The sequence below is a fragment of the Esox lucius genome, chromosome 17 (assembly GCF_011004845.1).
Source record: "Esox lucius isolate fEsoLuc1 chromosome 17, fEsoLuc1.pri, whole genome shotgun sequence".
Lineage (NCBI taxonomy): Eukaryota > Metazoa > Chordata > Actinopteri > Esociformes > Esocidae > Esox > Esox lucius.
In genome coordinates, this window is record NC_047585.1 from 26992617 (window position 1) to 27020145 (window position 27529).

Below are 27529 nucleotides of genomic sequence, written 5' to 3' on the forward strand. Positions count from 1 at the left end.
TGTGGGAAAAAGTGATATGGTCAGATTAATTATCCTTCATCCTTATTTTCAGCAAATGCATATTTGGCACACACCAAGTGAATGGTACTGTACAAGCCGGATTGTTTGACCCATATGGTGAGGGGGTCTGGATGCGCTGTTTTGCTGTGGGGGGCATTTTCATGGTATGGTTTTGGTTCCAGAGACTCATACAATCTATGCCAAGGCACGCTGAAGTTGTCCTGGTTCCTCGTGCTGGCCTAATACCTTACTGTGAAACTCTATTGGTTTTTCCTTTTATTTGTTATCTGTCTGTACTGTACAGTATATGGCCATCTTTGGTATATAGTCATCCTTGGTTCTCACACATCAATGAATTCATTCTTACTTTAGAATACAGCCTTTTTATTTTTATACATTTCTCAAACGCTATTTTGCCAAAGAAATTGTTTTGCAGGACTTCAGACTTGTGGACAGCTAATAGTACTGCCCCTTTAACAATCCACTGTCTTCTGTGGTGAAGTTTTTTATTACATGACGTAGAAACAGTTCAGATAAGGTTAAGATCAGTTTTCTGTTGTTCTAGCCTGGCTATCCAAACTCCTTGCTCCAGCTGAACGCTAAAAACTTTCAAAGCCTTTATCTTCCGCGGCACTATGCGGGGAAAACGTTAAGCAAAGATGATTTCCGTTTGATTCATCAGGCAATCTGAGTTCACAGCGTGTTAATGAAAGGTGTTCAAAGTCCTATCACACAAGAAACGAAAACATCGGTTCTAAAGGATTAGTTAATTTATCTGAATAAATATAGAAGTTACATTCTGTGTGGAAGACATATTTACTGAAGCATTTACAGAAGTAGTGTTTTTGAGTATCTACACTAAGAACGTTCATTTCTGTACATATTCGCTGTTTTGACCGATCTTTTGGAGCTTATAGGAACTATTTTCTAGTTGGGTAGCTAGTTAGCTAGCATTGAAAGAGAAATATAAACTTTCTGCTACAGCTCGTTTGCCAGATGTTTTGTTGTTTGAACTGCATCACCACTTCAAGTTGAAACAAGGACATCAACAATGGCTGGTGAGTAACTACAGTATAACTATATCCTAACCCAAGTGTTCTAAACGTTTTATTGATAAGTGGGAAATTACCACAAACAGCATAAGTGTCAGTGGATTAATTTATGTGCTCTTAACTCGTTAAGAAGCGCTGATTATTTATGTATCTCATTACATATTTATTTATGTGTGTGTGTATACAAACTAATACAGTTATACTTTGTTGCTGACGAAAATGTTGGTAATTTGCTTTGTTCGTAGGGATACGAAGTTATGATCCCCTCAAAAGTTGCTTGTTAGTGTTAGGCCAAGGAAAGTAATGTTTGTTTGTGCTGTAAAGTCCAAAAACCATACTGTATGTAGCAGTTACATGGCCAATAGCATGGCCAAGGAACCTAATATTTCAGGACTTTTCAGAGTACCTAACGACTACTAATTCTGGACTACAGTTACCACAAGTCAAAAAGAAAGACTCTTATTTATTTCAGCAATATTTTGTGGAAGATTCATACAAATAAGAACTTCTCTGAGTCTGGTATAACAGTTGATTATTTCAAGTTTATTACGTGGCACCACGGGAACAACTGTCACAATACTGACAGAGAAACAGTCCAGTGACTAGCAAGTAGCATCAGATTGACAGATTGTTCTGATTATGCATTTCAGGTATCAAGCTTATATCCTCCTCCAACAGTACAAATGACGGAATTAGCATTTGCAGAATTTACATACAAGGCGTATAGCCAATGTAGTCTAAAAATGCAAGGTTGCACAAATGGCTCCAGGAGACAGAAAATCACAGAATGTCCGTTGCCCAGACAGCCTGGTCAAAGGCTGAGATATATCAATCTAGACAGTTACTATATACATAAACAACATACATAAACATTTCAAAATGCATTGTACCACTGCAAAAGAAAAATCCTTTAAAGAACTGCAGTCTGATTTTACTATTGTTCATATTCAGCTTTGTCAGATGAACATTATGGTTTTTAATACCTAAAATGGCATTGCTGAATCTTCTATGTGAGGGCCTAGTCACAGGACAAGAAAATCGAAAGGGTATCCACTTGTTGGTAGGCTCCATGGGTTTCCGGTATTGGAGTAAAATAAAATATCAGCAGACTTAAACTAGATGTATCTATGTAGAAATGAGTCTGTGATATAGCTGTTGGCCTGACTACATGTATCTATGTAGAAATGAGTCTGTGGTATAGCAGTTGGCCTGACTACATGTATCTATGTAGAAAGGAGTCTGTGGTATAGCTGTTGGCCTGACTACATGTATCTATGTAGAAATGAGTCTGTGGTATAGCTGTTGGCCTGACTACATGTATCTATGTAGAAAGGAGTCTGTGGTATAGCTGTTGGCCTGACTACATGTATCTATGTAGAAATGAGTCTGTGGTATAGCTGTTGGCCTGACTACATGTATCTGTGTAGAAATTAGTCTGTGGTATAGCTGGTGGCCTGACTACATGTATCTATGTAGAAATGAGTCTGTGGTATAGCTGGTGGCCTGACTACATGTATCTATGTAGAAATGAGTCTGTGGTATAGCTGTGGGCCTGATTTGTAACCGTGATGTAAAAAGGTACCGCTGGAGTCAAATAATATCACATTTGAATTTGTTTGTCAGTAAAAACTATGACCCACAGTGTACACAGATCAGGAATGAAAGGGTGTTTTTTTAAATAATTTTTTATTTAGCTTGTAATGTAAAAACAAATGCCTGATGGACTAAGCTAACATTAACCTGACAGTGGAAGAAGAGTTATGCGCTCAGGGTATCATCTCCAGGCCCCAGTGACCTAACTCAGGACAAGAGAGTAGGAATTCGATTAACTTCTTTTCAGGAAAAGCGGGAGGTGCGTTTGGGGTAAAGCTCATTTTACATAACAGATTCAGGGTGAGGAACATTTTAGGGGAGGAGTGATAGAAGGAAAAAAGGAGGGAGGGAGAGCGTGTTCATCTCTTGCAAAACATTTTGCAGTACCCTGTTCTTTGTAGAAAAAAAAACAAAAGAGCCAGCAGCAGTCCAGTCTAATTTGTACTGATAGGCTATGCAGGCAGAACGTCTAACCAGCAGAGCCTGAAAACACAGAGGAAGGAATAAGATCCTGAGGAATTTCCCAACAACAGTACTTTCATTGTTGGGGTAAGGGTTGTTACATCGATTTGGCATCATTTGTCTTGGTTTGCCTGTCATTGACAGGGTTTTTGCTGGTGCCTTTTTAGCCATGTGAAGTCAGTTTGTTTCTAAAAACTGGTTCAGATTTTTGGGGAATTAGGCTGACAGCTTGCCTTTTAAACTAAAGTCCTTTTTCTGTGTTAGTAGTAGCCACACAATATTTAGCAATATTAATAATTGTTCTGTTGTATTGACAAGTGACAATATTGCCAGTTGACTGTTAAATACACTACCATTCTAAAGTTTGGGGTCACTTAGAAATCTTTTTTTTTTTTTTTTTTAAAGAAAAGCTTTTTTTTTTTTCATACAATTGATCAGAAATAGAGTGTAGACATTGTTAATTGTCTAATGTAGCTGAAAATGGCAGATTTTTATAGAATACAGAGGTGTACAGAGGCCCATTATAAGCAACCATCAGTCCTGTGTTTCAATGGCACGTTGTGTTTGCTAATCCAAGTTTATCATGTTAAAAGGCTGTGATCATTAGAAAACTCTTTTGCAATAATTTTTGCACAGCTGAAAACTGTGCTGATTTAAAGAGGCAATAAAACTGGCCTTCTGTTGACTAGGTGAGTAATTGGAGCATCAGCTATTCTGGGTTTGGTTACAGGCTCAAAATATCCAGAGACAAACAACTTTCTTCTGAAACTTGTCAGTCTATTCTTGTTCTGAGAAATGAAGGCCATTCCATGCAAGAAATTGGCAAGTAACTGAAGATCTCATACAACGCTTTGTACTACTTCCTTCACAGAACAGCACAAACTGTCTCTAACCAGAATAGAAAGAGGAGTGGAAGGCCCCGGTACACAACTGAGAAAGATGACAAATACATTAGAGTGCCTAGTTTAAGAAACGGATCACAGGTCCTCAACTGGCAGCTTCTTTAAATAGTACCCGCAATACACCAGTCTCAACGTCAACAGTGAAGAGATGACTCCGGGATGATGGCCTTCTAGGCAGTGTTGCAAGGAAAAAAACACATCTCAGACTGGCCAACAAAAAAAAAAAAGATTAAGATGAGCAAAAGAACACAGATATTGGACAGAGGAAGATTGGAGAAAAGTATTATGGACAGACGTATCTAAGTTTCAGGTGTTTGGATCACAAAGAAGAACATTTGTCAGACACAGACCAAATTAACAGATGCTGGAGGAGTGATTGATGCCATCTGTCAAGTATGGTGGAGGCAATGTGATGGTCTGGGGGTGCTTTGGTGATAGTAAAGTGGGAGATGTGTAATGGGGAAAAGGGATCTTGAAGGCTATCACTCCATTTTGCAATGCCATGCCATAGCCTGTGGACCGCGTATGATTAGAGCCAATTTCCTCCTACAAACAGGATGTTGAGTCAAAGCACAGCAAACTATGCAATAGCTATTTAGCGAAGAAGCAGTCAGCTGGTATTCTGTCTATAATGGAGTGACAAGCACAGTCACCAGATCTCAACAGAATTGAGTTGTTGTGGGAGCAGCTTGACTGTGCCCATGAAACCAATCCAAGTGTGGGGTGAAATCTCTTCAGATTACCTCAACATATTGACAACTAGAATGACAAAGGTCTACAAGGCTGTAATTACTGCAAATGGAGGATTTTTTTATCTTACAACCCCGTTTCCAAATACGTTGGGACGCTGCGTAAAATGTAAATAAAAACAGTCATTTAAACCCTTTAATCAATAGAAAATAGTACAAAGACAACATACCAAATGTTGAAACTGAGAAATGTTCTTGTTTCTTGAAAAGATATGCCCACTGTTAATTTGATGTCAGCAACACGTTTAAAAAAAGTTGGGACAGAGGCAACAAAAGACTGGAAAAGTTGTGTAATGCTAAAAAACTAAACCTGGTGGAATATCACACAATTTATTAGATCAATTGGCAACAGGTCAGTAACATGATTGGGTATTAAAATTTAATTCCAGAGAGGATGGGTCTGTCAGAAGTGAGGATGGGGAGGAAGGCAAATAGTGCAACAATTTAAGAATAAAGTTTCTCAACATAAAATTGCACAGTTTGGGATCTTGTCTTCAATTGTACATAATATCATTAAAAGATATTGAGAATCTGGAGAAATCACTGTATGCAAGAGACAAGGCCAAAAAACATTTTAGATGGCTGTGATCTTCGGGCCCTCACTGCATTAAACAGACATGATTCTGTAGAGAAAATCACTGCATGGGCTTAGGAACAATTCTGAAAACCATTGTTTGTGAACACAGTACTTGCTGCATCCACAAATGCAAGTTAAACCTCTACTGGGTCCTCCGGACTTAAGAGGAGAGAGACCATCCATATTGTTTTCAGCGCACAGGTCAAAAGCCAGCATCCGTGATGGTATGGGGGTGCATTAGTGAACATGGCATGGGTGACATGGCATCTGTGAAGGCACCATTAATGCTGAACAATATACACAGGTTTTGGAGCAACATATGCTGCCATCCAGACAACGTTTTTTTCAGGGATGGCCTTCCTTATTTCAGCAAGACAATGCCAAACCTCATTCTGTTCTGCACGTACTACAACAACATGTCTATGTAGTAAAAAAGTCTGGGTGATAAACTGGCCTGCCTGCAGTCCAGACCTGTCACCCACTGAACATGTTGTGCATTATTTAAACAAAAAATAATATGACAAAGGAGACCCCGAACTGTTGAGCAGCTGAAATCCTGTATCAAGCATGAATGTTGTTAATAGAACAGGTGATGCAACTCTGTGGTAAACATGCCCCTGTCCCAACTTTTTTGAAATGTGTATAACATTTCTCAGTTTCAAAATTGTCTTTGTACTATTTTCAATGATATGTAGGGATACATGATTTGCACATCATTGCATTCTGTCTTTATTAGCATTTTATGCAGCGTCCCAACTTTTCTGGAAACAGGGTTGTATTTCTAACCTTGTTAATTACTATATTTCCTATTCATTTTGCTATATTTCCTATTCAAACTAATTTCATGTATATTTTCTTGGAAAACAAGGGCATTTCTAAGGGACCTCAAACATTTGAACTGTGGTGTACAGGAATATAAATCTGCTCAAATTTGTGTAGTTGCATATGTAGTGTAAAATGTCTATCATAGATAACAGTTTAATCTAAACTGGTAAGCCTGACTGGCATGAGCTGTACTGTCTGTTTACATTTGTCCAATGTTTTGTCCTTTCATGTAGTTATCTCTTTGTACCACTAGATGGAGCACTTCACTTTGAATTCTTTAGTGTCATATTTTGTTTGTCATTGATTAGCCATTTCAGCACATTGTCCCAGCACCTAAAGACATTCCTTAGTATTTCTCTTGAGTCACAGTTAATCTTAATTACATTCCCTTATTTGAAAATGATTGTATAGTTTGGTCTGATATAAAAACGGGGAATTCCGTAGTAGTATATTGTATCTCATTGTTGATGGTTATTTTGCTACGGTATTGCTTGATATTGAAATTCTTTGTAATGAGATGTTTTCAAGATTGTCTGTACTATATGACAGGGACGGGCTGCCAACCTGTCTGAGAAATTCATTTTAGAACACTGTGACAACGGGCCTTTTCTGTTTGTTTATTATTATGTAAAGCATGCCAGTACATGCTCAAGAATCACATACTGACCAACCAGCTGTTACAGAAACCAAGCTCTCCCCTTGCCTGACAAGGAATTTTCTGGTCAGATTATTCATGCATGTGATGAATAAACTACAAAGGGAATTAAGGCTGCCAACAGCGTTCATGGGGTTTCAGCGTTCAGCTACCATTGGCCTAAATGTACCATTTTAGCGCAGGGAGACACATGCGGCATGAATGATTTCTCCTGTTCAATGGAGCCCCAATTTGGCCAAATTGTTACATAGTTTGAATTAGCCAGATTCGTAAGTTTCAGCATGTGTGCCAAATGTAATCATATGGAGTGACAGTGATCAAAAGATATCATCATTCATCCATTATAGTGCCACTCTATGGACAAACCGAATGTGCTTTGAAATCTCAGATCGTACAAAAAAATCCAGAAAAAACACATGTACTACAATTTATTACATGTACCACAATTTAATAAAATGATTTGCATTTTAATGAGTGAATTAGTATTCGACCCCTCTGCAAACCATGACTTAGTACTTGGTGGCAAAACCCTTGTTGGGAATCACAGAGGTCAGATGTGTCAGGTCAGACGCCACCAGGTTGGCACACATCTTTTGAGGGATTTTGTCCCACTACTCTTTGCAGATCTTCTCCAAGTCATTAAGGTTTCGAAGCTGATGTTTGGGAACTCGAACTTTCAGCTCCCTCCACAGATTTTCTATGGGATTAAGGTCTGGAGACTGGCTAGGCCACTCCAGGACCTTAATGTGCTTCTTCTTGGGACCACTCCTTTGTTGCCTTGGCTGTGTGTTTTGGGTCATTATCATGCTGGAATACCCATCCACGACTCATTTTCAATGCCGTGGCTGAGGGAAGGAGGTTCTCACCCACGATTTGACCGTACATGGCCCCGTCCATCGTCCCTTTGATGCGGTGAAGTTGTCATGCCCCCTTAGGAGAAAAACACCCCCAAAGCATAATGTTTCCACCTCCATGTTTGACGGTGGGGATGGTGTTCTTGGGTCATAGGCAGCATTCATCTTCCTCCAAACACAGTGAGTTGAGTTGATGCCAAAGAGCCTGATTTTGGTCTCACCTGACCACAACACTTTCACCCATTTCTCCTCTGAATCATTCAGATCTTCATTGGCAAACTTCAGACGGGCCTGTACATGTGCTTTCTTGAGCAGGGGAACTTGCGGCCGATGCAGGATTTCAGTCCTTCACGGCATAGTGCGTTACCAATTGTTTTCTTGGTGACTGTGGTCCCAGCTGTCTTGAGAACATTGACAAGATCCTCCCGTGTAGTTCTGGGCTTATTCCTCACCGTTCTCATGATCATTGCAACTCCACGAGGTGAGATCTTGAATTGAACCCCAGACCGAGGGAGATTGACAGTTCTTTTGTGTTTCTTCCAACTATTGTTACCTTCTCACCAGGCTGCTTGGCGATGGTCTTGTAGTCAATTCCAGCCTTGTGTATGTCTACATTCTTGACCCTGACATCTTTGGACAGCTTTTTGGTCTTGGCCATGGTGGAGAGTTTGGAATCTGATTGATTGATTGATTTCTTCTGTGGACAGGTGTCTTTAATACAGGTAACAAGCTGAGATTAGGAGAACTCCCTTTAAGAGTGTGCTCCTAATCTTAGCTCGTTACCTGTATAAAATACACCTGGGAGCCAGAAATCTTTCTGATTGAGAGGGGATGAAATACTTATTTCACTCATTAAAATGCAATTACATTTAAAATATGTCTTTCTGGATTTTCTTGTTGTTATTCTGTCTTTCACTTTCCAAATAAACCTACCATTAAAATTATAGACTGATCATTTCTTTGCCAGTGGGCAAACCTACACAATCAGCAGGGGATCAAAAATGTTTTTCCCTCACTGTGTATCCACTACCGTTCAAAAGTATAGGGTAACTTAGAAATCTCCCTGCTTTTGAAAGAAAAGCAGTTTTTTTTCTAAATGTACACTACCATGAATAGGTAGTGTGCATATAGATACTTTGGAAATTATTTTATCCCAGCTATTTCTCTTGACATTCTTAGTAATTCTTTGATGGGCAAATAAGGTTTCGTTGAGGAGAGCTGTGAAAATGTAATTTAATTAAAATAGATTTTTCAGTTAGGTTACATGGCTACGGGGTCTTTATAATCCGTCATTTCAGACATGTAGGATTTCATCCAGCTCTCTGGCTTGCCTGGGCTACGCGCCTTTCCCCGGATACGTTTTCCTGGAATGCAGCTGCTCTGCTTTCATGTGTCCTGTGATGGGCGCTTTCATGCCACCTTGAATTCTCTCATTTGGCTTGGAAAATGCTACCCATTGTGCTGTTGTTGGTGCTGCTGTGTTGGACCATGCCTGCTTTGGTGTAGTGTTTTACTCAAGCCGCCTGTGAAACTCCCTGTGCTGGAGACTGAGTCGCGATGTCCTCCTCCGCCGTTTTTTCTTTCTCTGCATTGGCTCGTTCCACAGTTGCTGGGGCAACCACCTTGTACTGCGATTTCCCACCCCCCACCCCCCGTGCTGCCTGACTGCTGACCTGCCGCTGGGGCTAGGAGATGGGTGGAGCCAACCCTGCGGAGGGGCTTCCACATGCCCTACCACATGTGTCTTTCCATCCAGCTGCTATAAAAGTCCCTGTTGTCTCAGAGCTGGAGCTAGCATTACAGCCACTCCCTTCAGCCTCGGCCGGCTGTTCCGCTGCTCTTCCCTTTCCTCGCTCCTCGCTGTCAAAAGAGCCAGGTAGTAAGATGCCATCATCCACCTCCGGCGAGGGCCAAGGGTTGCCCAAGCCCAAATCCCCACAGCGCAAGAGAGGGAGCCTGCAGAGCACCACCAGCCCTGGTGAGTGAATGGGTGTGGGTGCAGGCGTGTCTCCGGGAGGAGAACGGGGGCAGAAACAGGAAGGGATGTGCCGTTCTGGAGTCGAACGCCCCCTGCAAGGAGTTAGTGCAGGAACGTGCACGAAGTGTATTAACGCAAAAGGATAACATTTTCTAAAGTGGAGATGTTACTGAAAATGTTCTCCCATGGGTTTTTGGGGGAATGGGTTGAAGCTGTAATGTGGACATTGGAGGTTTGCAAGCAGTACTTTATTTTGCCTTTGTGTTGACTAAGGGCGGTACAGTTTTACTGTAGTGTTAAAGGTGCTGCACACAGGATTTGTATTTTTGTATTGTAATTGATGAAATCTTTTGTTAACTGCAGTAATAGTTGAATGATGCAGCCGAATACATCTAGTACAAGATGTAATTCTTTTTATTCAGGTGCACAAATCGGTTTTGTTTCTAGCGCAGACAATTAACCAAAACAATTATAGACAACAGAGAGTTCAAATCATACAATAGAAAATGTGTCAAGGGTCTCCGATCTTTCCGGGTATGATTGGTACTTGTCGTGGGCCACTTTTTTCCATTAGGCATATTGTGTTCTCCCCTGCAGCGTATTGTACTGCAGGTTAGGACCTTATTGTACTTTAAGTAGAAAACCACATTAAGCGAGCCGCATTCAGCTTCGTTTTGGTTGGAATTTTGCTTTAGGACAGTTTGAAAACAAACATTTTTGCTGTCTTACTTCCCAAAAGGTGTTCAGTCAATCCTAAAATGCTGTTGAAGTTGTCGATCACAATAACAGGCCTGTGTAACGTTAGCTAGTTTTGTTCTTATCTAGTGAGTCTTCTGTTTCCCAGTGTTGTCCCAATTCAATAGACTCCGTGCACCAGCGTAGTGACGAACTTTCGCTTTTGTCTAGAAGTCGGCATTGCAGTTTCCGGTTTACTTACTAATACTCATCCGCACTCAGCCAGCGTTCTTTTGCCGTTTTTGAGGCTAGGGTGAATTTTTATGCATTCTATTGTCCTGCCTAATACTACACTAAAAAGGAACACTTCATTAACTAGCTTAGCCGATAGCCGGCCGGCACACCACAGTAAACTACCTACCCTCATAGTTGTGCAGATAACTCGATACGTAGATTTTGAATCCCTTGTTCCCCTTGCTTGTTGGAGCAGAGGACCAGGCATCAACAATTCGATGGACATCACTAATGCTTATTTTAGGCAGGTCTTTGAGACATCTACTAAAAACTGAAATTTTGGGCGACGCGGGTGATCGCCTTAAGTAAACCGGAAACTGATATGCCGACTTCTGGCTAAAGCGGAAGTTCGTCTTTACGCTTGTGCACAGAGCCTATTTAGTCTACACAAATTCAACATTCCCGAAATCAATAATTTATCAGTTTGGAATTTAACACTTCAAATATGCAGCCATGTTTAAAATGGTTTTATGTTGTGATGTCGGCTGTATATCATCTTTTGGACTGCTGTTATAGTTGCTAACCTTTTGTCTGTTCCCTGGGGGTCTTGTGGTCCCTGTCTTTTAGGTCAGTGTTTCCCAATCCTGGTCCTCGGGACCCAAAGGGGAGTGCCATTTTGTTTTTGCCCAAGCACTCACACACCTGTTTTAAATGTTGCCCTACCACTTACACACTTAATTGATGTAATCAACCTATCATCAAGTCTTTAATTTGAATCAGGTGTGTGAGTGCTGGGGCAAAAACTAAAACATTTGGATCCCGAGGACCAGGATTGGGAAACACTGATTTAGTGTCCGTTGGCTGGCCCTCTATCAAATCTGTTGTCTAAAAGTTGCAGGGGTGGAGGTATTGTCGATATTTGATGGTGAAGCCATGCTATAGGCAATCACGTTCCACATCTCTCTGGCTCGTCATGAATCTGCTGCATGGATCAGCAAGCAGCCTGTCTTGCATAAAATACCTTTCACTCAAACTCTCCTGTGATGCAATTAGAGAATAGTAGTATGGCTGTTAGTACAGTATTCATTTCCTACTACTAACAGAACAGCATTGCTGCATTGGAATTGTTTTTTATTGAGAATTTGGACCTGTTAATGGTAGTTTCTTTGTAACATTGTTTTTTGAGGTTAGGGATTTTCTTGCCATTGTCCTAATATGTCCTAATAGGAAATTAGTAGGTACCATGTTACCATCTAATCCACTGGAAAATATCTGTTCTCTAACAAACATTTTAGAGCTATTTTGAAACTGAAATCAAAAGTATAAAGTCAGCAAGTGTGCCATATTAGTGCATTTGTTTGGAATGAAGGGAATTTGGAATGAAGGGAATATTAGGGAATTTGTTTGGAATGAAGCATAATGCTTTTGGTATACACCTATCATCCACAAGGGAGACATATAGCACCTTTAAGATAATGTAGTACTACTGTAAAAAGAGATTTGCCCTCTCTTTCTTACACTCAATGATTAGAAAAGAAATACATTGCATGGTGAATCATGGAATATGCATCTATCCGCATAATCAAGGTTGAGAATCATCTGCAGATTGAAATAAATTATGTTTTTATAATTGCTGTAGCAATAGTGTAATGATTTTCTCGCTAATACCCACTGTAGCACCTCATTGAAAGAGTTGATTAGGTTTATGCTGATGAAGTTTAACCTTAGTTAGCAAGTTCCCTTTTGAAAGAGAAAAGATTAAAGCAGGGTTTTAATCTAAAAGCCTTTGTACAATTAATAATGTATATTGTAATGGACATTTGGTCCCAATATGTACTCTGATGGACTGTCACTAGCATCGGTCTATGGGACATTAAGCTGTAAAACAATTAGTCATGACATCTCCTTCCACCTCTGTGTTGCCAGTTGGGTTTATCAGTGGGCAGCCTGGCTGGGAGTGGGTCTTCTAGTCTCTACATATCTGCCTCAGAGGGCCTTACCACACTGATAGGGGCCCTTTATCTCGCAATGACTGGCCTATTTAGCCAATTAAACCACTCTATGGCTCACTCACGGGGTCAGTCTGTCATTATGCCATGTGTTTATGCAAAAGACTAATATGTCCAGTCACGTTAGGAGAAGGAAATGCCATTGAGGGGTATCTTTTTCATGGAATACATTACACCTTGTTTTTGTAGCTGGAGGCCAAGGGGCCCATTTGTAAAACCCCTTGTCATCCATAGGCCCTGTGGAAAAGTTTTTCTGCAACGTTTGGTCCGAAACACTGAATACAACACTCAGTCAGACATACTTTAGTCTAGGTGACATACATGTGTCTGACGCTACTGTATGCATAATACCAGTTATACATAGCCTGTTGATTCAAGTTGAAGTGAAATAGAAAGCAGTTTATAATCTGCGGTTACCTGTGTGACCAGTTCTATGAAGTAAATGCAGTTAGTGGCTCTTTTTCATGAGAGGTTTGAGGAACAATTCTCCACTGTACAGTTCACATTTTATTGAACTGCACTTAAGTAAATAATATAAGTAATGTTGAAGTCGTTATAAGAAGAACCATCTTACAATGTGTCTTTAGATGCCAAGTCATTTCTCAGTAGCTTTATTAGCAATGAGGCTCTTAACCACTGCATCTATAAGTGACCTAGCCCCACTCTTTAGTGCGTTGTCAGATGCTTTTTCTTTGCCCTTTCTTCCCCCCGAAGGGGCGGGATGGCCAAGAGGTGGCTGAACGAAGAGCTTAGGTAGGGATGTAGGGTTTGAACATTGCCTAATTGGAGAAGAAGCTCCTGTTCTTGCTTTGTAAACATGAATTACAGGCGTTTGGTTGCACTGTTCCTGGACATGTACCTGTGCTGCTTCCTGTGTGACGTAAGGATGTTGTAGAGCATGAACCTGCAGGAGAGAGTCACTGCCTTGATGTTAGCAGAAAATGACAGCGGCTCATCTAGGGTCTCAGCGAGGTTTTTAGCACTCTGGGAGGAGGACACTGTGCTGTGGTCAACCATGATGGGCCTGTCCCGGAGCAGACATCTTTCTGCAAAGGAAGAGCAGTTCAGTGTTGTTAAGCTTAAGGTGGTGTGTGGAAACTTATTCATGTTTAATTTACACAGTTCGTAATTTATTGAAGTTAAACTGAATGGGCCGGTTTCATGGACACAGATTATGCCTTTTCTAGGGGCAAAAAATGAAGCTTAAATTACCTCTACTGAGCTTTATTAATTGATTGTTTTTGTCCTAGACTGTGTCTGTGTAACTGGGCCAAAGTGATCTTAAATTATTCAGGTTATTGAGTAGAATTCAATATTTTATGTTTTTCACTGGGCAGCACTTCGTAGGAACTCTCATGCAGTGAAGTTGTGTAAAGATGACGGCAGCCTTCTAACATTAGCGTACTTCAAGTAACATACACAGAAACTCTAGAACCCTCAAGAACCCCGACCATTTAAAAAGAACAACCAGCTCCTGTGGCTACGTTTGCTGCTGTGACTGGAGTGTCCATTTTCCTCAGCCTGTGAGCCAAGGCCTACCATCTGATCAGTCAACACGAATGTTGCCTGGCTGGGAGGATGCAGCCTGGCCGGTCCACCATGAAGGTCCTAACTTGCATGGACGGCTGTGTATGTGTACGCCTTGCTGAGGCAGCTTGTCTCTGCTGCAGTAATAAATAACTTAGAGCACTCTCCTCCAGCGCAGTCCTTTAAGTCTCCTCGATTAGCTGCTTGGCTGAACTCTCTGGGCACGCAGAGCTAACACCCACTGCCATGGGAGGAGGCGCATTCACTCTTTCAGAGCTCCCCACGCTGGAGTATTTTGGGGAAGGAAGGAGGTGCACGCACACACGTCTGAAACCAATATACATCTGAACTCCCTATACAGAAGGCATTCACACAGACCTTTAAACGGTTTTTGGTGCCACTAATTTAGTAGAAAATATGATCCAGTTTTACTACAGTATGTATGTTCTAGCCCCCCTGATTAGGGTTAAAAATATCATAGTAATATCACTGATATTTTATGCTGGTATTTTCCTATTTAAGACCATCTGGCTCAAGGCAGCTGCCTCTCTCTGGGGCATTATCAGACCAATACAGCACATGATGCCACCTGATCTCTGCATCCAGCCAAATGTATTATGTGGTTTATGGAGTGCAGTGCATCTGGTTCTCAGGATGGGTCATACGATCCTAGCAGTTTAGAGACAATAATGTGTTTCTGTCTGGATTGCAGGGACTCTGCATGCTAAGTCAAACAGCAGGCTGAGCCCACGGACTGACTTCAATAGACTGAATTGTGCTCCCCCCGGTACTCATCCGACCAAGGCTGCCCGAAGCCGCCAGGCTGCCCGACCACTCACATTCCATGCACTCATCAGTTTTTTCTAATATTTGTTCCTGGTATTTCATGAGTTTAGGGGAGAAATATGTCTGTATGCCTTTCTTTTGTACACTGAAGAAAAATAGAAACATATATTTTTATGTACAAAAAACAAACTTATAAAAAGAAACTTGTAAACTGTTGGTCCCATGGTTAATAAGCTGAATTAAAAGATCCAAGCACAAGGAACTTATTCCTTTAAAATATGTGTACAGAAATGTGCTTACATTCCTGTTATTGAGTTTTTCTCCTTGGCCTATAAAATCCATCCACCTGACAGATGTGGCATGTCAAGAAGCTGATTAAACAGCATGATCATTATACAGTTGAGCCTTGTGCGGGGGACTATACAAGCCTACTCCGATGGGTTGTTTTGTCACAACCTAATGCCACAGGTAACTCATGCTGACTGCAGGAATGTCCACTAGAGCTGTTGCTTGAGAAATTAGTTGTTAGTGTCTCTATCCAAAGCTTTTTCTTTTGTCTTTTCCCTGTAACATTAAGTGCACTTTGGTTTGATTAGTTGCATTTGTTGCGCACATGTGAATTGTTTTCAAAACAAATGCCAGTGGTCTAAAACATTTCCCTGTAGCGCTAATACATCCTGTTTTTAATCACTAGGTTTGTCACAGCGGTTCGTAACCTGGAGCTTCCAGTAGATGGTGCATTTTGGCTTTGCATCATCCAGTGGTTTACAGAATTGCGTTCTTTGTCTAATGGTGACTTATTGTGGCTAGTTGGCCGCTGGCAAGCTGACTGAGGTTTAGTGTCTAAGTAGCGTTCTCCGACTTGTCGTTTTTGCTAATTTCCTTTAAACGGAATCCAGATAAGAACCAGCAAGACCTGGTGGGGCCTTTTTCGTGTGATCTAACAAGCCCATTGGTAGTTGCTTTGATCTGAGAGAAAATAACTGAAAAAAGGATCAAACTGCTGATGCATTCTGCTGAATGGTTTTTGACAGTGTTGCATTAGTCTACATACTGAAGTCTACTGTTCAGTCTAACAGGTTGTGTGTCCCCCCATGTACTTTGACCAGCAACAGGGTTGGGTCCCTTTCCCCTATCTCCGTCTGGATGGCTAGGATAGTAATGTCAGTGGTGAAACCTGGGCTGTCTTGACTACCACGTGTAACCCCACTGCTTTATGTGCCAGTATGTGTGTGGTTGTCCCCTCCTGTGTCATAGTGACAGTATCTAAATCCCACAGAGAGGGTCAGTAACACAGTCGTTGCTGTGGCGTTTTACAGTTCACTTTGTGTAGTTTCTTGTCTCAGCTGTCAAAAACATCCAGTCTTTCACTGTTGGAGCCGTGCTGTCGGAACCAAGGTCTTTTGCAAGGCAAGACAAATATCTTTATATTTTTGCAAACAAATGAATCCTATCTGTGAAGCTTATGTTGACTGAATCCTAATTTTGGAGTATAGTTGGCCCTGGCTTGAAAACATTGCGTGTTGGCTGTCATGTTATGTATTATTCTCAGAGTGGTTTGCACTAAACTGTTAACATTGGCAGGTATTCTGTTCTAACCACTAGAGGGAGCCTGTCACAAGACAAAAGTACTGTACCTTTGACCATCAATATCAACTAAGCTGAGTTATGGCTTTCTCTGTGTTGAAATGGAAAATTCCTGAACTCTCTACTTCTAAGAATAGTTTAGAGGTAAGAGTTTGCACTGTTAAAACTGGCCAGGAGGTTTGGAAATATCTGTAAGCAAGCCCCAAATGCTCCGGGTGGGATTGTTGCTGGGGCTGGACAGATAGCCGGTCAAAGCTCCAACCTTTCATAAGGACTCCGCTACACCCCACCACCCTCACCACAAACAGGAATGGCCTTTGGAGCCTTGTGACCTAACGGGATGATTAGCTGGCTGACAGTCTGCAGTCATGACTGGCTTTTGTTTATGATGGGTTGTGTTTCATGGTTCTGGTACAGTTAAGCATGTTGCTCCCCCCATCTGGACTGTGGCCACAGCTCCTAATGAGGTTCTAGATCCATTAATCCTTTTTATTTCAGTGCTGATAAATCCGTCAGATGGTGTTTGGGCTCTGGTCTTTTTATGTCCCCCTGACCACCATATAGGTACACAATAGACTTAGACCATGCTGACCAGGTGGTTGTTGTGGAAAATGGTATGGGCTGCGACCAAACGTTATAGTGGTGCTCCTTTTGGCCAAAATGTCCTGATTTATTGTCAACACTTTTTTTGTGTGTTTTTAATGTATATTTTGACATGGTGTAAGTTAAAAACATGGACATTGACTTAAAAAAAAAAAAGAAAATCATATGAACAGGTTACATAAGTTGTTGACCATTCACTTGATGGTTACTGTATATCCCCTAACTCATTGCCCAGCCTGTGTCAAATAGACTGAGCTGCCCCATAAATGCCATCTATCATGGAAGGGGGCCCTGAGAGACCGGAGAGGGATGTTTGGGTTGTGGGCGAGATGGAGGTCAAGGGACGCCCCATCACATAGCGCCCTGTGGTGATGAGAAGATGTTTACAGTCCCTGTCTCTGGTTTGACACACAGCCTCTCCTGACAGGAATGGTCTGCTGGCTGCCTCACCTCAGGGGGCCGGGACCTCATCCTCCCAGTGGCAGTCTGAGCTGAAGGGGGCCCTGTGAAGAGCCGCGTACATTATGGATGAAGTAACCCTAGGTCAGGCTGCGTTCAAACGACGGAAGACAGGATGCTATTACCTTATTTGGCCGCCGGCAATGTGGCACTTGGATTATATTACCCCCCAAAAGACCATACAAATTAGGTCATGGATTACAGAAAATGTATGAGCACGCTTCATTTCAGGGTATTTTGTGCTTAATGTCAGGGTGTTTTCGTCATGATAAACAAAACAAAATGTACTAATGAGAACCCATCAATTATCATTATGGTGTACCATGTGCCATGTTCCCCCCCACACCCCTCTGTTCCCATAGACACCCATGTTAGATGGACAAAAACTGGACAAAAACCTGCACCAGATACTCCTCTACTTATTATAATGGAGTTTTTGTTGGCCCAGCTCTGTTTGGGTTCAGACAGGGTTACTTATTTTACAGAATTTTATACAGAGTAACGTACTGCTAACATATTCTTATTTGCTCTTTTCTAAAGCTCTGCCTGTGATATGCAAACATAAAACCATGTTGATCTGCATGTAATGGTGACAGTAAATGGAAAACAAAAAACATCTGTTAGTTTTCATATAACTCCAACCTACTCCCTTTCTCACACAAACACGCACATGTGAGAATTGCAAGAACAATCCAAGATAACGAAGATATTTTCTGACTGACCTTGGTAGCCAGGGACTCAGAGTTGGGTTTTACTGGATGGGTTACTGGGTATTTTGGGAATCTTCTCCAGGATGGGTTACAGGGTGTTTTGAGAACCTTCTCCGGGATGGGTTCTCAGGGAGATATGGACCATCATAGTGTGCGGAATGTAGAGATATCTGAATCAATATGAATAATCCTATTTTGCTGTTTTTGTTTTCACCAAACCATTTGTTTCTCATGAGAACTTCAAGTAAGAAGGTTTTTAATCCCTACATACCCACCCTCTACTACCCAAAGTTCATCTTATTCAATCAGCCTAGACTACTGTAGGACACCGGCTTGAATTGAAATCTGCTTTCTAAATACTTTTGATTTATTGACTAATAGCTTGACAGGCCAGGTACATGTTTTCATGAACTGATGTTACCTGACATACAGCTGAGTTTTCTGCTATATTCTTTCAAATCAGATGTTTAACGATTGCAGTTGTCTCGAGCTAGTGCTAGTGTAGCCTACATTTACTCAGAATTGTCAAACATTCAGCTAGGATGAATATAGCCGCAAACTTCTCTGTAATATCGGAAAACGTCCGCTGCTGTTAGCTGGCGCTGGCTACAGTCATGTGATTGGGTTCTGCGTGCCCCTGCTGCAGCTAAGCGGTTCAGGAAACACTGGATGAAGGAATGGTATTATGACAGATGAGACTTAGCCCAATGTGAGAGACATGCGTTTAACTTCAAGGAATGTTTAACAATTAGAATCCCATATCAGTGTCACTACGGGCCCTAATGTCAGTGTCACTTCGGGCCCTAATGTCAGTGTCTCTACGGGCCCTAATGTCAGTGTCACTACGGGCCCTAATGTCAGTGTCACTACGGGCCCTAATGTCAGTGTCTCTATGGGGGCCCTAATGTCAGTGTCTCTACGGGCCCTAATGTCAGTGTCACTACGGGCCCTAATGTCAGTGTCTCTACGGGCCCTAATGTCAGTGTCTCTACGGGCCCTAATGTCAGTGTCTCTACGGGCCCTAATGTCAGTGTCACTGCGGGCCCTAATGTCAGTGTCTCTACGGGCCCTAATGTCAGTGTCACTGCGGGCCCTAATGTCAGTGTCTCTACGGGCCCTAATGTCAGTGTCTCTACGGGCCCTAATGTCAGTGTCTCTACGGGCCCTAATGTCAGTGTCTCTACGGGCCCTAATGTCAGTGTCTCTACGGGCCCTAATGTCAGTGTCACTGCGGGCCCTAATGTCAGTGTCTCTACGGGCCCTAATGTCAGTGTCACTGCGGGCCCTAATGTCAGTGTCTCTACGGGCCCTAATGTCAGTGTCTCTACGGGCCCTAATGTCAGTGTCTCTACGGGCCCTAATGTCAGTGTCACTACGGGCCCTAATGTCAGTGTCACTACGGGCCCTAATGTCAGTGTCACTACGGGCCCTAATGTCAGTGTCTCTACGGGCCCTAATGTCAGTGTCTCTACGGGCCCTAATGTCAGTGTCTCTACGGGCCCTAATGTCAGTGTCACTACGGGCCTTAATGTCAGTGTCACTGCGGGCCCTAATGTCAGTGTCTCTACGGGCCCAGATGATAAATGTATTTCCCAAAAATATATTTCTGGGGACATACATTGTCCCTCTTTTTAAGTGTTTTTTGCACCGTTCAGTTGCAGGGATAACAGCACTTAGCCTTTTCCTGTAGTTTTATGTTGTTGGAGAATACATTGAAAGAGATCTTCGACCTTCCTCCTTACAGAACCTTTCCACATCCTTAAGATCCTTCGGTCTGCGCTTATGGACTGCAGTTTTGGTGTAATTGTATGAATAAACAATAATATAGTTTCCCATATTTTATACGTGTTGCTTATTTTGTACTGCCTTTTTTGCACATCTTTGTCATGACTGCCAGTTCTTGACTGTACCTAGTTGTTCGGATCATTCTATGGATTACGTTTTGAGACAATCCAGAACATTATGGTCTTTTTATGTTCCCTTTTTATCTAATTCAGATTTTTATTATTTAGGTTTCAAGAGGAAGTAGGCGTCTACATGAAGTTGAGTTGGAAGATACAATAAATGTTTGGTATCTGGCAGGAACATGACTGTAAACTTTCAGACTAGACGAACAAGCCCGTCATTGTAGGTTTGCTTGACTGTAATTATTTCTATTTTCATGTGCTTGTTTTGCAATTAGAAAACCCAGAAACCATCCGGAATCCTAGTCCCCAGTCTAGCGGAGGTGTGTGTCGTTTGTTCCTGTGTCTGCTCTGTAAACGGGAATTTCTTTCGGGTGACAGCAATCAATACCTGCTAAGGAAGACCTGGGTCATGTCTTTTCCCCCCCAATTCTGTTATGTCCAATCCATATTTACTCAGATGGACTCAGCAGAGTCAAAGATTATGACTTTTATCCTCTGAAAATTGCCAATCCGTGCTGCTTCTTACCACTCTGCTCGCTCAACCAGGTAAGCTAACGCCCCACAGGAAGCCCCCACTCTCCGGCAAACCTTAGCCTGCCACAGGACTTGCTACTTCCCCATGAGACAACTAAACCACGTCTCAAGCAGTGCTGGGCCAATGTGTACCGTACCTGCTAAGCACACATACTCTTGGTACTGTGGGCGATACCTACATGGAACATACTCTTGGTACTGTGGGCCATACCTACATGGAACATACTCTTGGTACTGTGGGCCATACCTACATGGAACATACTCTTGGTACTGTGGGCCATACCTACATGGAACATACTCTTGGTACTGTGGGCCATCTCTACTTGGTACTGCACCACTGAGGAGGCAGAAAATACCATCAGTCTCAGGGAGTGATGACCCAGCATTTCTCTAGAAGAAACAGGCTTCCCTTTGACACTAGTCATGTGATAAATAAAGCAGGAAATACCACCTTCTGCCTCCTGCCTGAGGGCTGTTTGTTGAGTCGGGGAGAACACACATGCTCATGTAGTGTTGCTTCTCACAGACTGAATGAACACGGTAGTCTTTAAATACAGTACTGGCAAACATGCTCGGTGTTCAGCATTCACAGAAACAAATGCACAAAAACCTGCATGCTTCATCATGAATATATATTGTAAGTAGCACCGACACAAACTGTTAACATATTCAAATAAAACGCACAGAATTAAGGAGCAGTGGGGGTGTGGGGGGTTGATGAAAGCCAGCCTTCTTCATTCTACAGCACAATAGAGCATGAAGTGGTGCAGCCTCCCCCCACCCCCCGTACCACCACGTGGTTCGCTCCAGACCAGTGTCAGGGGTATTTAAATCCGGGAGCCAGCAGCTTGCTCTGTTTGTGTACAGAGAACCAGCCTGATCCGGGAAGCCGCACCGGCACAGAAGCAAAGAGGAGGGACCCAGCCGAGGAAAAACAGCCGGCTCAAAACCGGACCGAGCGGGGGGGAAACGCTGATACCATGGGATTAGGAGGAGAGAAGACTGGTGCTGCTGTGTGTGCGCGCGGGTGACCGTGCCCTCGGCCTCCTCCTCTCCACCGCTGTGTGGGCGGGGGGGAAGGAGCAGCAGCTGTCCCGGGCCTGGTGGCTGGAGCCCAGGCAAACCCTCTGCCACGGTGAGGTACTGTTCCAACCGCAGCCACACCTAGAGAGGGACCTCCGTCACCCGTAGGAGGGATGATGTAGCCGGCTGTCTTATCTTCCGTAATTAAACGGACCGTGTGGTTTGGGCACCAGCATTGTTCTGGTCTGTGTTCGTATTGGTGACCGGAGGAGAACGTACACACACACACACACACACACACACACACAGTCGTTGCACACTCTGACCTACATAGAGACGCCGTCGGTTAAAGGCAGTGAAACAGGGATCTGTCGCCTGGCCGGTCTGTAGTCTACCTCGGTGTGCCTCCCTCCCTGCACTTGGCTGGGCTCACTGCAGATGTAAGAGGGCGCCGGTGCCTGTGTGTGATGACATCCGATATCCATGTTGAGTTAAAGAGTCCCGTGCTTGTTTTAGTGGTTTCTTTTAACTAGATTATTACTAGTCCGTTTGTCTCTTCATTGGTTTATTTTTCTAATATATAATGGAGTACTGACATTTACGGCAATTTCTTCTGTCCCCACCCTTGAAGGGACCTTGTTTAAAATCCTCCATTCAGCACGGTTTAAAACTTCAATTAAAATGTCACTATGCTTGATGTCAAAGCCTATTGCTTGCGATTGTAAAACTTGAACGACACAACATTTTTATTATAGAGCATTTTTAATTTGTTTACCACAGTCTTGTTAGTTATATATATAAACTATTGTCACCCTGTTTTGGTGTGGTGGTCATTCATCAGGGCATCTGCTGCTGCCTCAATATGTAGTCTACAACTGCTAGCATATGTCTGAACCCATAGGACTGAACCCATAGGACTGAACCCATAGGACTGAACCCATAGGACTGAACCCATAGGACTGAACCCATAGGACTGACCTGAACCCAGCCCATTCCTCCTTGTGTTTGTGTGCTTCTGTCAGTTTTGTTTGTCATTTGTGTGTCATGACAATGTGTTGGTGGCTTTACAGAGACGTGAGGGGAACCGTAATGGCTCTCACTCGGCCATTCACTGTCACTCTTTGTTCTTATTCACCTGAACAGTCTTGAGGGGCTAGTTCAGACTGCAGCACATGTAACCAGACATTTTGTTTTCCAGGCCAAAAGAGGTTTTGAAGTACAGGTTTATTCTAATCCGTGGTTGCCAAGGCATCTTTGAGTGTGTCGTCCTCGTCTCTCAGAGAGTCGAGCAAGGACAGCTTAATGAGCTTTGAAGCAACAACTGCCTCTTCCACACGGATGCTCTAAAACTGACGTTTCCAAACTTTTTTTGCATTGTCAGCCAACATTGAGGTGTCTTTTGCTTCGTGACTCAGAGGTGTGTTTCGAGTAATTCCCCAACATGTTTTGAGTGGGTGAAAACAAAACAATTGATTAAAAAAATTATATATATATATATATATATATATAGACAGTATATGATATATATTGATATTATACCACGCTAGAACAATCATTTATACCAGAATGCCACCCTTGTACACACATCCATACCCGTATACCATTCTAAGGCACTCATTTACTAACTGTCCAGAGAAAATCTCACTGGGGTCTTAGAGTGGTCAAAGAGACTTCCCCTGGTCTTTACATTTGAATCTGTACTAAGGGGTCGTCATTGCTTGATGTTTTTAAGCCAAATCTTACTCCTGGACTCAACCTGGTAGACCCAGGATTGCCTCTACAGTGGATGACCAATGAACAGTAAACAGAAATGTTTATTTCTGCCTCATCACGGATGGGTCCCTTTGTCCCTTATGCTGTCCCACAGCAGTAACAGAAAACGAAAAGACTAGAATCGAGACTAGAAATGTCTTACTAATGGTGCACAAAGACACCTGTGTAATATGAAAAAGACAAATACTTTTGGCACACTAAAATGGGATCTCTAAGTACAACTCAACCTGTGATTTGTAAATGTTACATCTGATACTGATGGAAATATCCTCATTTTACAGCGGACAGTCTGCATTGTAAAGTCAGAAAAAATAGTTGTCTCTGTCCGTGGAGATTTTTTTTAAGTTGACTGTATTTCCCTTAAACACACACACACCAAACACAATTCTCCCTTGCAAACATATCATTGTGTCCAGTGATGCTTTTGTTGTATGTAGGTCATCTCTGTAGGTCATCTTTGTCTTTCACTCACTACCAGGAGATCATCTGTTTCTAACTTGTCCCCCATGGACATAAATGCATCATGCAAGACAGCAGCATGGAACACAAGGGGACAAGGTCCAGTGTAGTGCTATAGAGTGGACAGAGGTGCTCAGGTCTCATGGCCAAGGTGGTGGTGGTGGTGATGATGATGATAGGGAACTGGTGAGGCACTGACTGCACTGTCTTGCTGCGATGCTGGGCTTTCATCACAATAAAGATTAGTGGTTAGGACCTATGGCAGCATACTGGCTCAGTTTCCTGCTCACAGGAAATGGTTACAAATGGTTGTAAATGGTTTGATTTTCTCCTGCTTTTTCCCGACTGTTACTAACGGTTACTATCAGATATCAATTAGTTGTCATGGCGCTAGTCACCATGAGTGTGGTTTCAACAAAAGCTACTGTATAATCTTGTGTTGTGAAGGAATTGTCTAATTTGCGAGAAGCAGTGGCATGTAGGCATTTAGCTCAGTGTTCTTTTTCTGCACATGATCTCAGGCCTGCGTGTCACTAGACAGGTTTCCATTGAGCCAGGTTCACCAACAAAACATGAAGTCACAGTAGTAAGAACCCCACCCAGTCTCCACTGAGTTTGATCCGGGACTATGCACAATCTGTCTGCAAAACCAACACCATATGTCGTTGTTTTCAGGGCTTATGTCATTGTTCTCTCGACTATAATATTAACGAAACACATGAGTCTATTTTTCCTGTTTTTTTCCCCTCTCATGGGTTGATAACCTTCTGGTTTCATCCACTTCTGTCATCATTCCTGTCTCACAGAACTTGATACACAGTCCAATATCCCCTGCTTAGTCTCGCTTTCATCCCTCACAACCTCCAACATAGATGCTTTGTAATCCAGGAACGCCAAAACCCATACACGTATCTGCTCTGGTATCATACGAGGAGGACCCCTGTCAGGGTTTGCTGAGGACCTGTCTGTGTTATTGTGAGGTGTTGTGATCTGATTTCACTTAGCTGAATGGGTTTTGGGGTTCCTGGTTTATGAAGTGTCTGGGGTGGAGGTTGTGGGGGATGAAAGTGAGACTAAGCAGGGGATATTGGACTGTGTGTATCAAGTTCTGTGTCCTTTTCAACTCTGATGCTCAATGCAACATCAGTTAAGGTAGGCCTATGCTGGTAGGACTAAAGAAATACCAAATAAAGTGCCAAAAAAATATTCTAGTATTATCAACCACCAACCATTAAAATCCTGCCAAAATATACATTTTTCAAACATATCGTATCGCTGCAGTAATGTATCGTTTGCGGCAACTGAGAACGTTTCAGAAATAAATGTTAAAAAGTGGGGCATCTGATGGTGCTGTACCCTTTTAGATGAGAGAATTCTGCTCCGTTGTAGAATGTTGCTATATGGGGTTAAGGGTAGTCAGATGACATGGTTAGTGAGAGAGAATAACAACAAAAGAATCGTGAGAAACGCATGTTCAAAATGTTATAAATTGATTCGCATTTTAATGAGTGAAATATGTATTCAACCCCTCTGCAAAACATGACTTAGTACTTGGTGGCAAAACCCTTGTTGGCAATCACAGAGGTCAGATGTTTCTTGTAGTTGGCCACCAGGTTTGCACAGATATATATACTATCATGGATTAAAAGATCGTCAAAGAGATTGATTCCTGCCTGTTTCGTCGAGTGCTCCGACTTCTATTTGAACTAGGCCTTTCTGGTAATTTTCCATGGCAAGTACTTTGGTTGATTTATGGACATGTTGCATACCACTGAATTGTGACAGTACAGTTAGAGGCTTTCAGTTTGCTTTGCTCTCACCTTCAGGAGGCCCAGCTCTGACAGCTTGCCTGTCTTGGCATATGCTGGAATCTGTGAAGCGTAGTGTCACTTCTCATCTGAGAAAAGTGTTCAAGATGAAGTGGGTGTGTGTGTGCAGCAGATTACAAAGACTAGCCTAATTGTCAGATGATTTAAATGAGAATTAGGTGGGATTTTTAACATAACTGGTTTCTTCATTAGCTTGTTAGAGACCAGAAATACATTTCTTAGACCAGCTATTTTGCAGTGTTCACATCTATAACACAGCTGAATTATGATATTATCAGCTATGGACTGTTCTCAACAGAGAATTGTGTTGATGTTTTGTGCTTTTAAGGTAACATGGTTTTTCAAGGTCAGATCTACCAAATCTCCATACAAATTGACACAGACCATACAGGCAAGTTACTGCAGGCTGAGGCTTGATCTTTGTATTATGTAAACATTAATATTTATTTTCAGAGTATTTCTAGACTCAAAATGGGACTTTGCAAGTAGATCAGACTGCAGGCACAAAGCAGAAGGCAGCCACATCCATTATGAATAAGAGGAAAAGAGGTAGACCTATTTCTAGCTGATGATGCAGATAAGAGATCAATCCATAATAAAAGGACATTGATGGATCGCGTTTTCATTACTGAGCGACCTCTCATCGAACGCTCTCTGGGGGGTTTCTATTGATACAGGGGCGGTGACTTTCAGCTTGTAATGTGTGATGTGAAGTCAGAAGTCTGTGCCAGCGTCTTGTAGTATTTACCATCCTGAGGTGGTTAGAAGACTGCATGTCAACCCAAAGGCTCCTTAAATTAACTGTACTCATGATGTAGTCTTTGTGACCCTCTTGTAGCCCATGTAGACCTGCTACTTGGACTGTTTTGTCACTCTGGGAATTCCCTGGAGATAACCTATTACAGCACTAGTGTCATCCTCATGTTATCAGTTATTATCACTGAATAAATGTTGTGCAGAGAGGGTGTGTCACACTGCTTGGCACTGGAGACTGAAGCCAGTGGACCACAGTTCATGCTACATACAGTGAAGGGCTGTTGTGTTTAGCTCTGGGACAGTTCCATGGGTACAGGATGACCATTGGAACTGCCTTTTATTCAATGATGTGTGTTCCAGATCTCATAGGACTTGGCTGGAGGGAATTCTGACGTGAATGGACAGTAATTTTAATGGAGCCCCGAGTCTGTCTGTCTGTGTTTGTGGTCACATTAGTGCGCACACACGTGCACACACTCACACACACATATGCACGCATGCACACACACGAACATACTACTATACAGGGCTAATCTGTCTTAAAATAGAACCGTCTTCATATCCTCCAGTGTAAACACAAAATGGTCTGCCACAGCTACATGAAACACACACGGTTTAGCAACCCACCACATAGTTTTGACACGTAGCTCTTGAGCTCATATCTTATCCTTTGGTTAATGAGCTCCTCTGTCTGTGTGGGTGTTTTCTATGGGACAGCCCTCCCTCCCTCCCAGTCTGTCTGTCTGTCTCCCTCCCTCCCAGTCTGTCTGTCTGTCTGTCTCCCAGTCTGTCTGTCTCCCTCCCAGTCTGTCTGTTTGTCTTTCTCCCTCCCAGTCTGTCTGTCTGTCTTCCTCCCTCCATCCCTGTCTTTGTAATGTGTATGCTGTCACCCTGCTGGGTCTGTCTCAGGGGAAGGTGCTCCCTCCTCCCCATTTCATTCTTTAACCAGCAGGTGTCCATGGCAACGGGTGATTGGCGTCAGACTACATTTATCTCTGTTAATGAGCACTC

The 27529-nt window shown here is 42.5% G+C and overlaps 1 protein-coding gene across 7 annotated transcripts in view; it reads left to right on the plus strand.

Moving 5' to 3' along the window:
• Positions 1-568: 568 nt before the first annotated feature.
• Positions 569-27529, plus strand: part of LOC105017143 (AMP deaminase 2) — a 43423-nt gene continuing 16462 nt past the window's right edge. Inside the window, exon 1 of one of the 7 annotated variants that reach the window (XM_029113856.2) lies at positions 569-1058. In XM_029113856.2, coding sequence (XP_028969689.1) covers positions 1052-1058 — 7 coding nt within the window. In that variant the 5' untranslated portion in view covers positions 569-1051. Of the gene's footprint in view, positions 1059-3056; positions 3195-9473; positions 9648-16172; positions 16289-21545; positions 21819-27529 lie in introns of those variants that run through there. The other 6 variants (XM_029113858.2, XM_029113854.2, XM_029113855.2 and 3 more) reach the window with 6 other exon arrangements.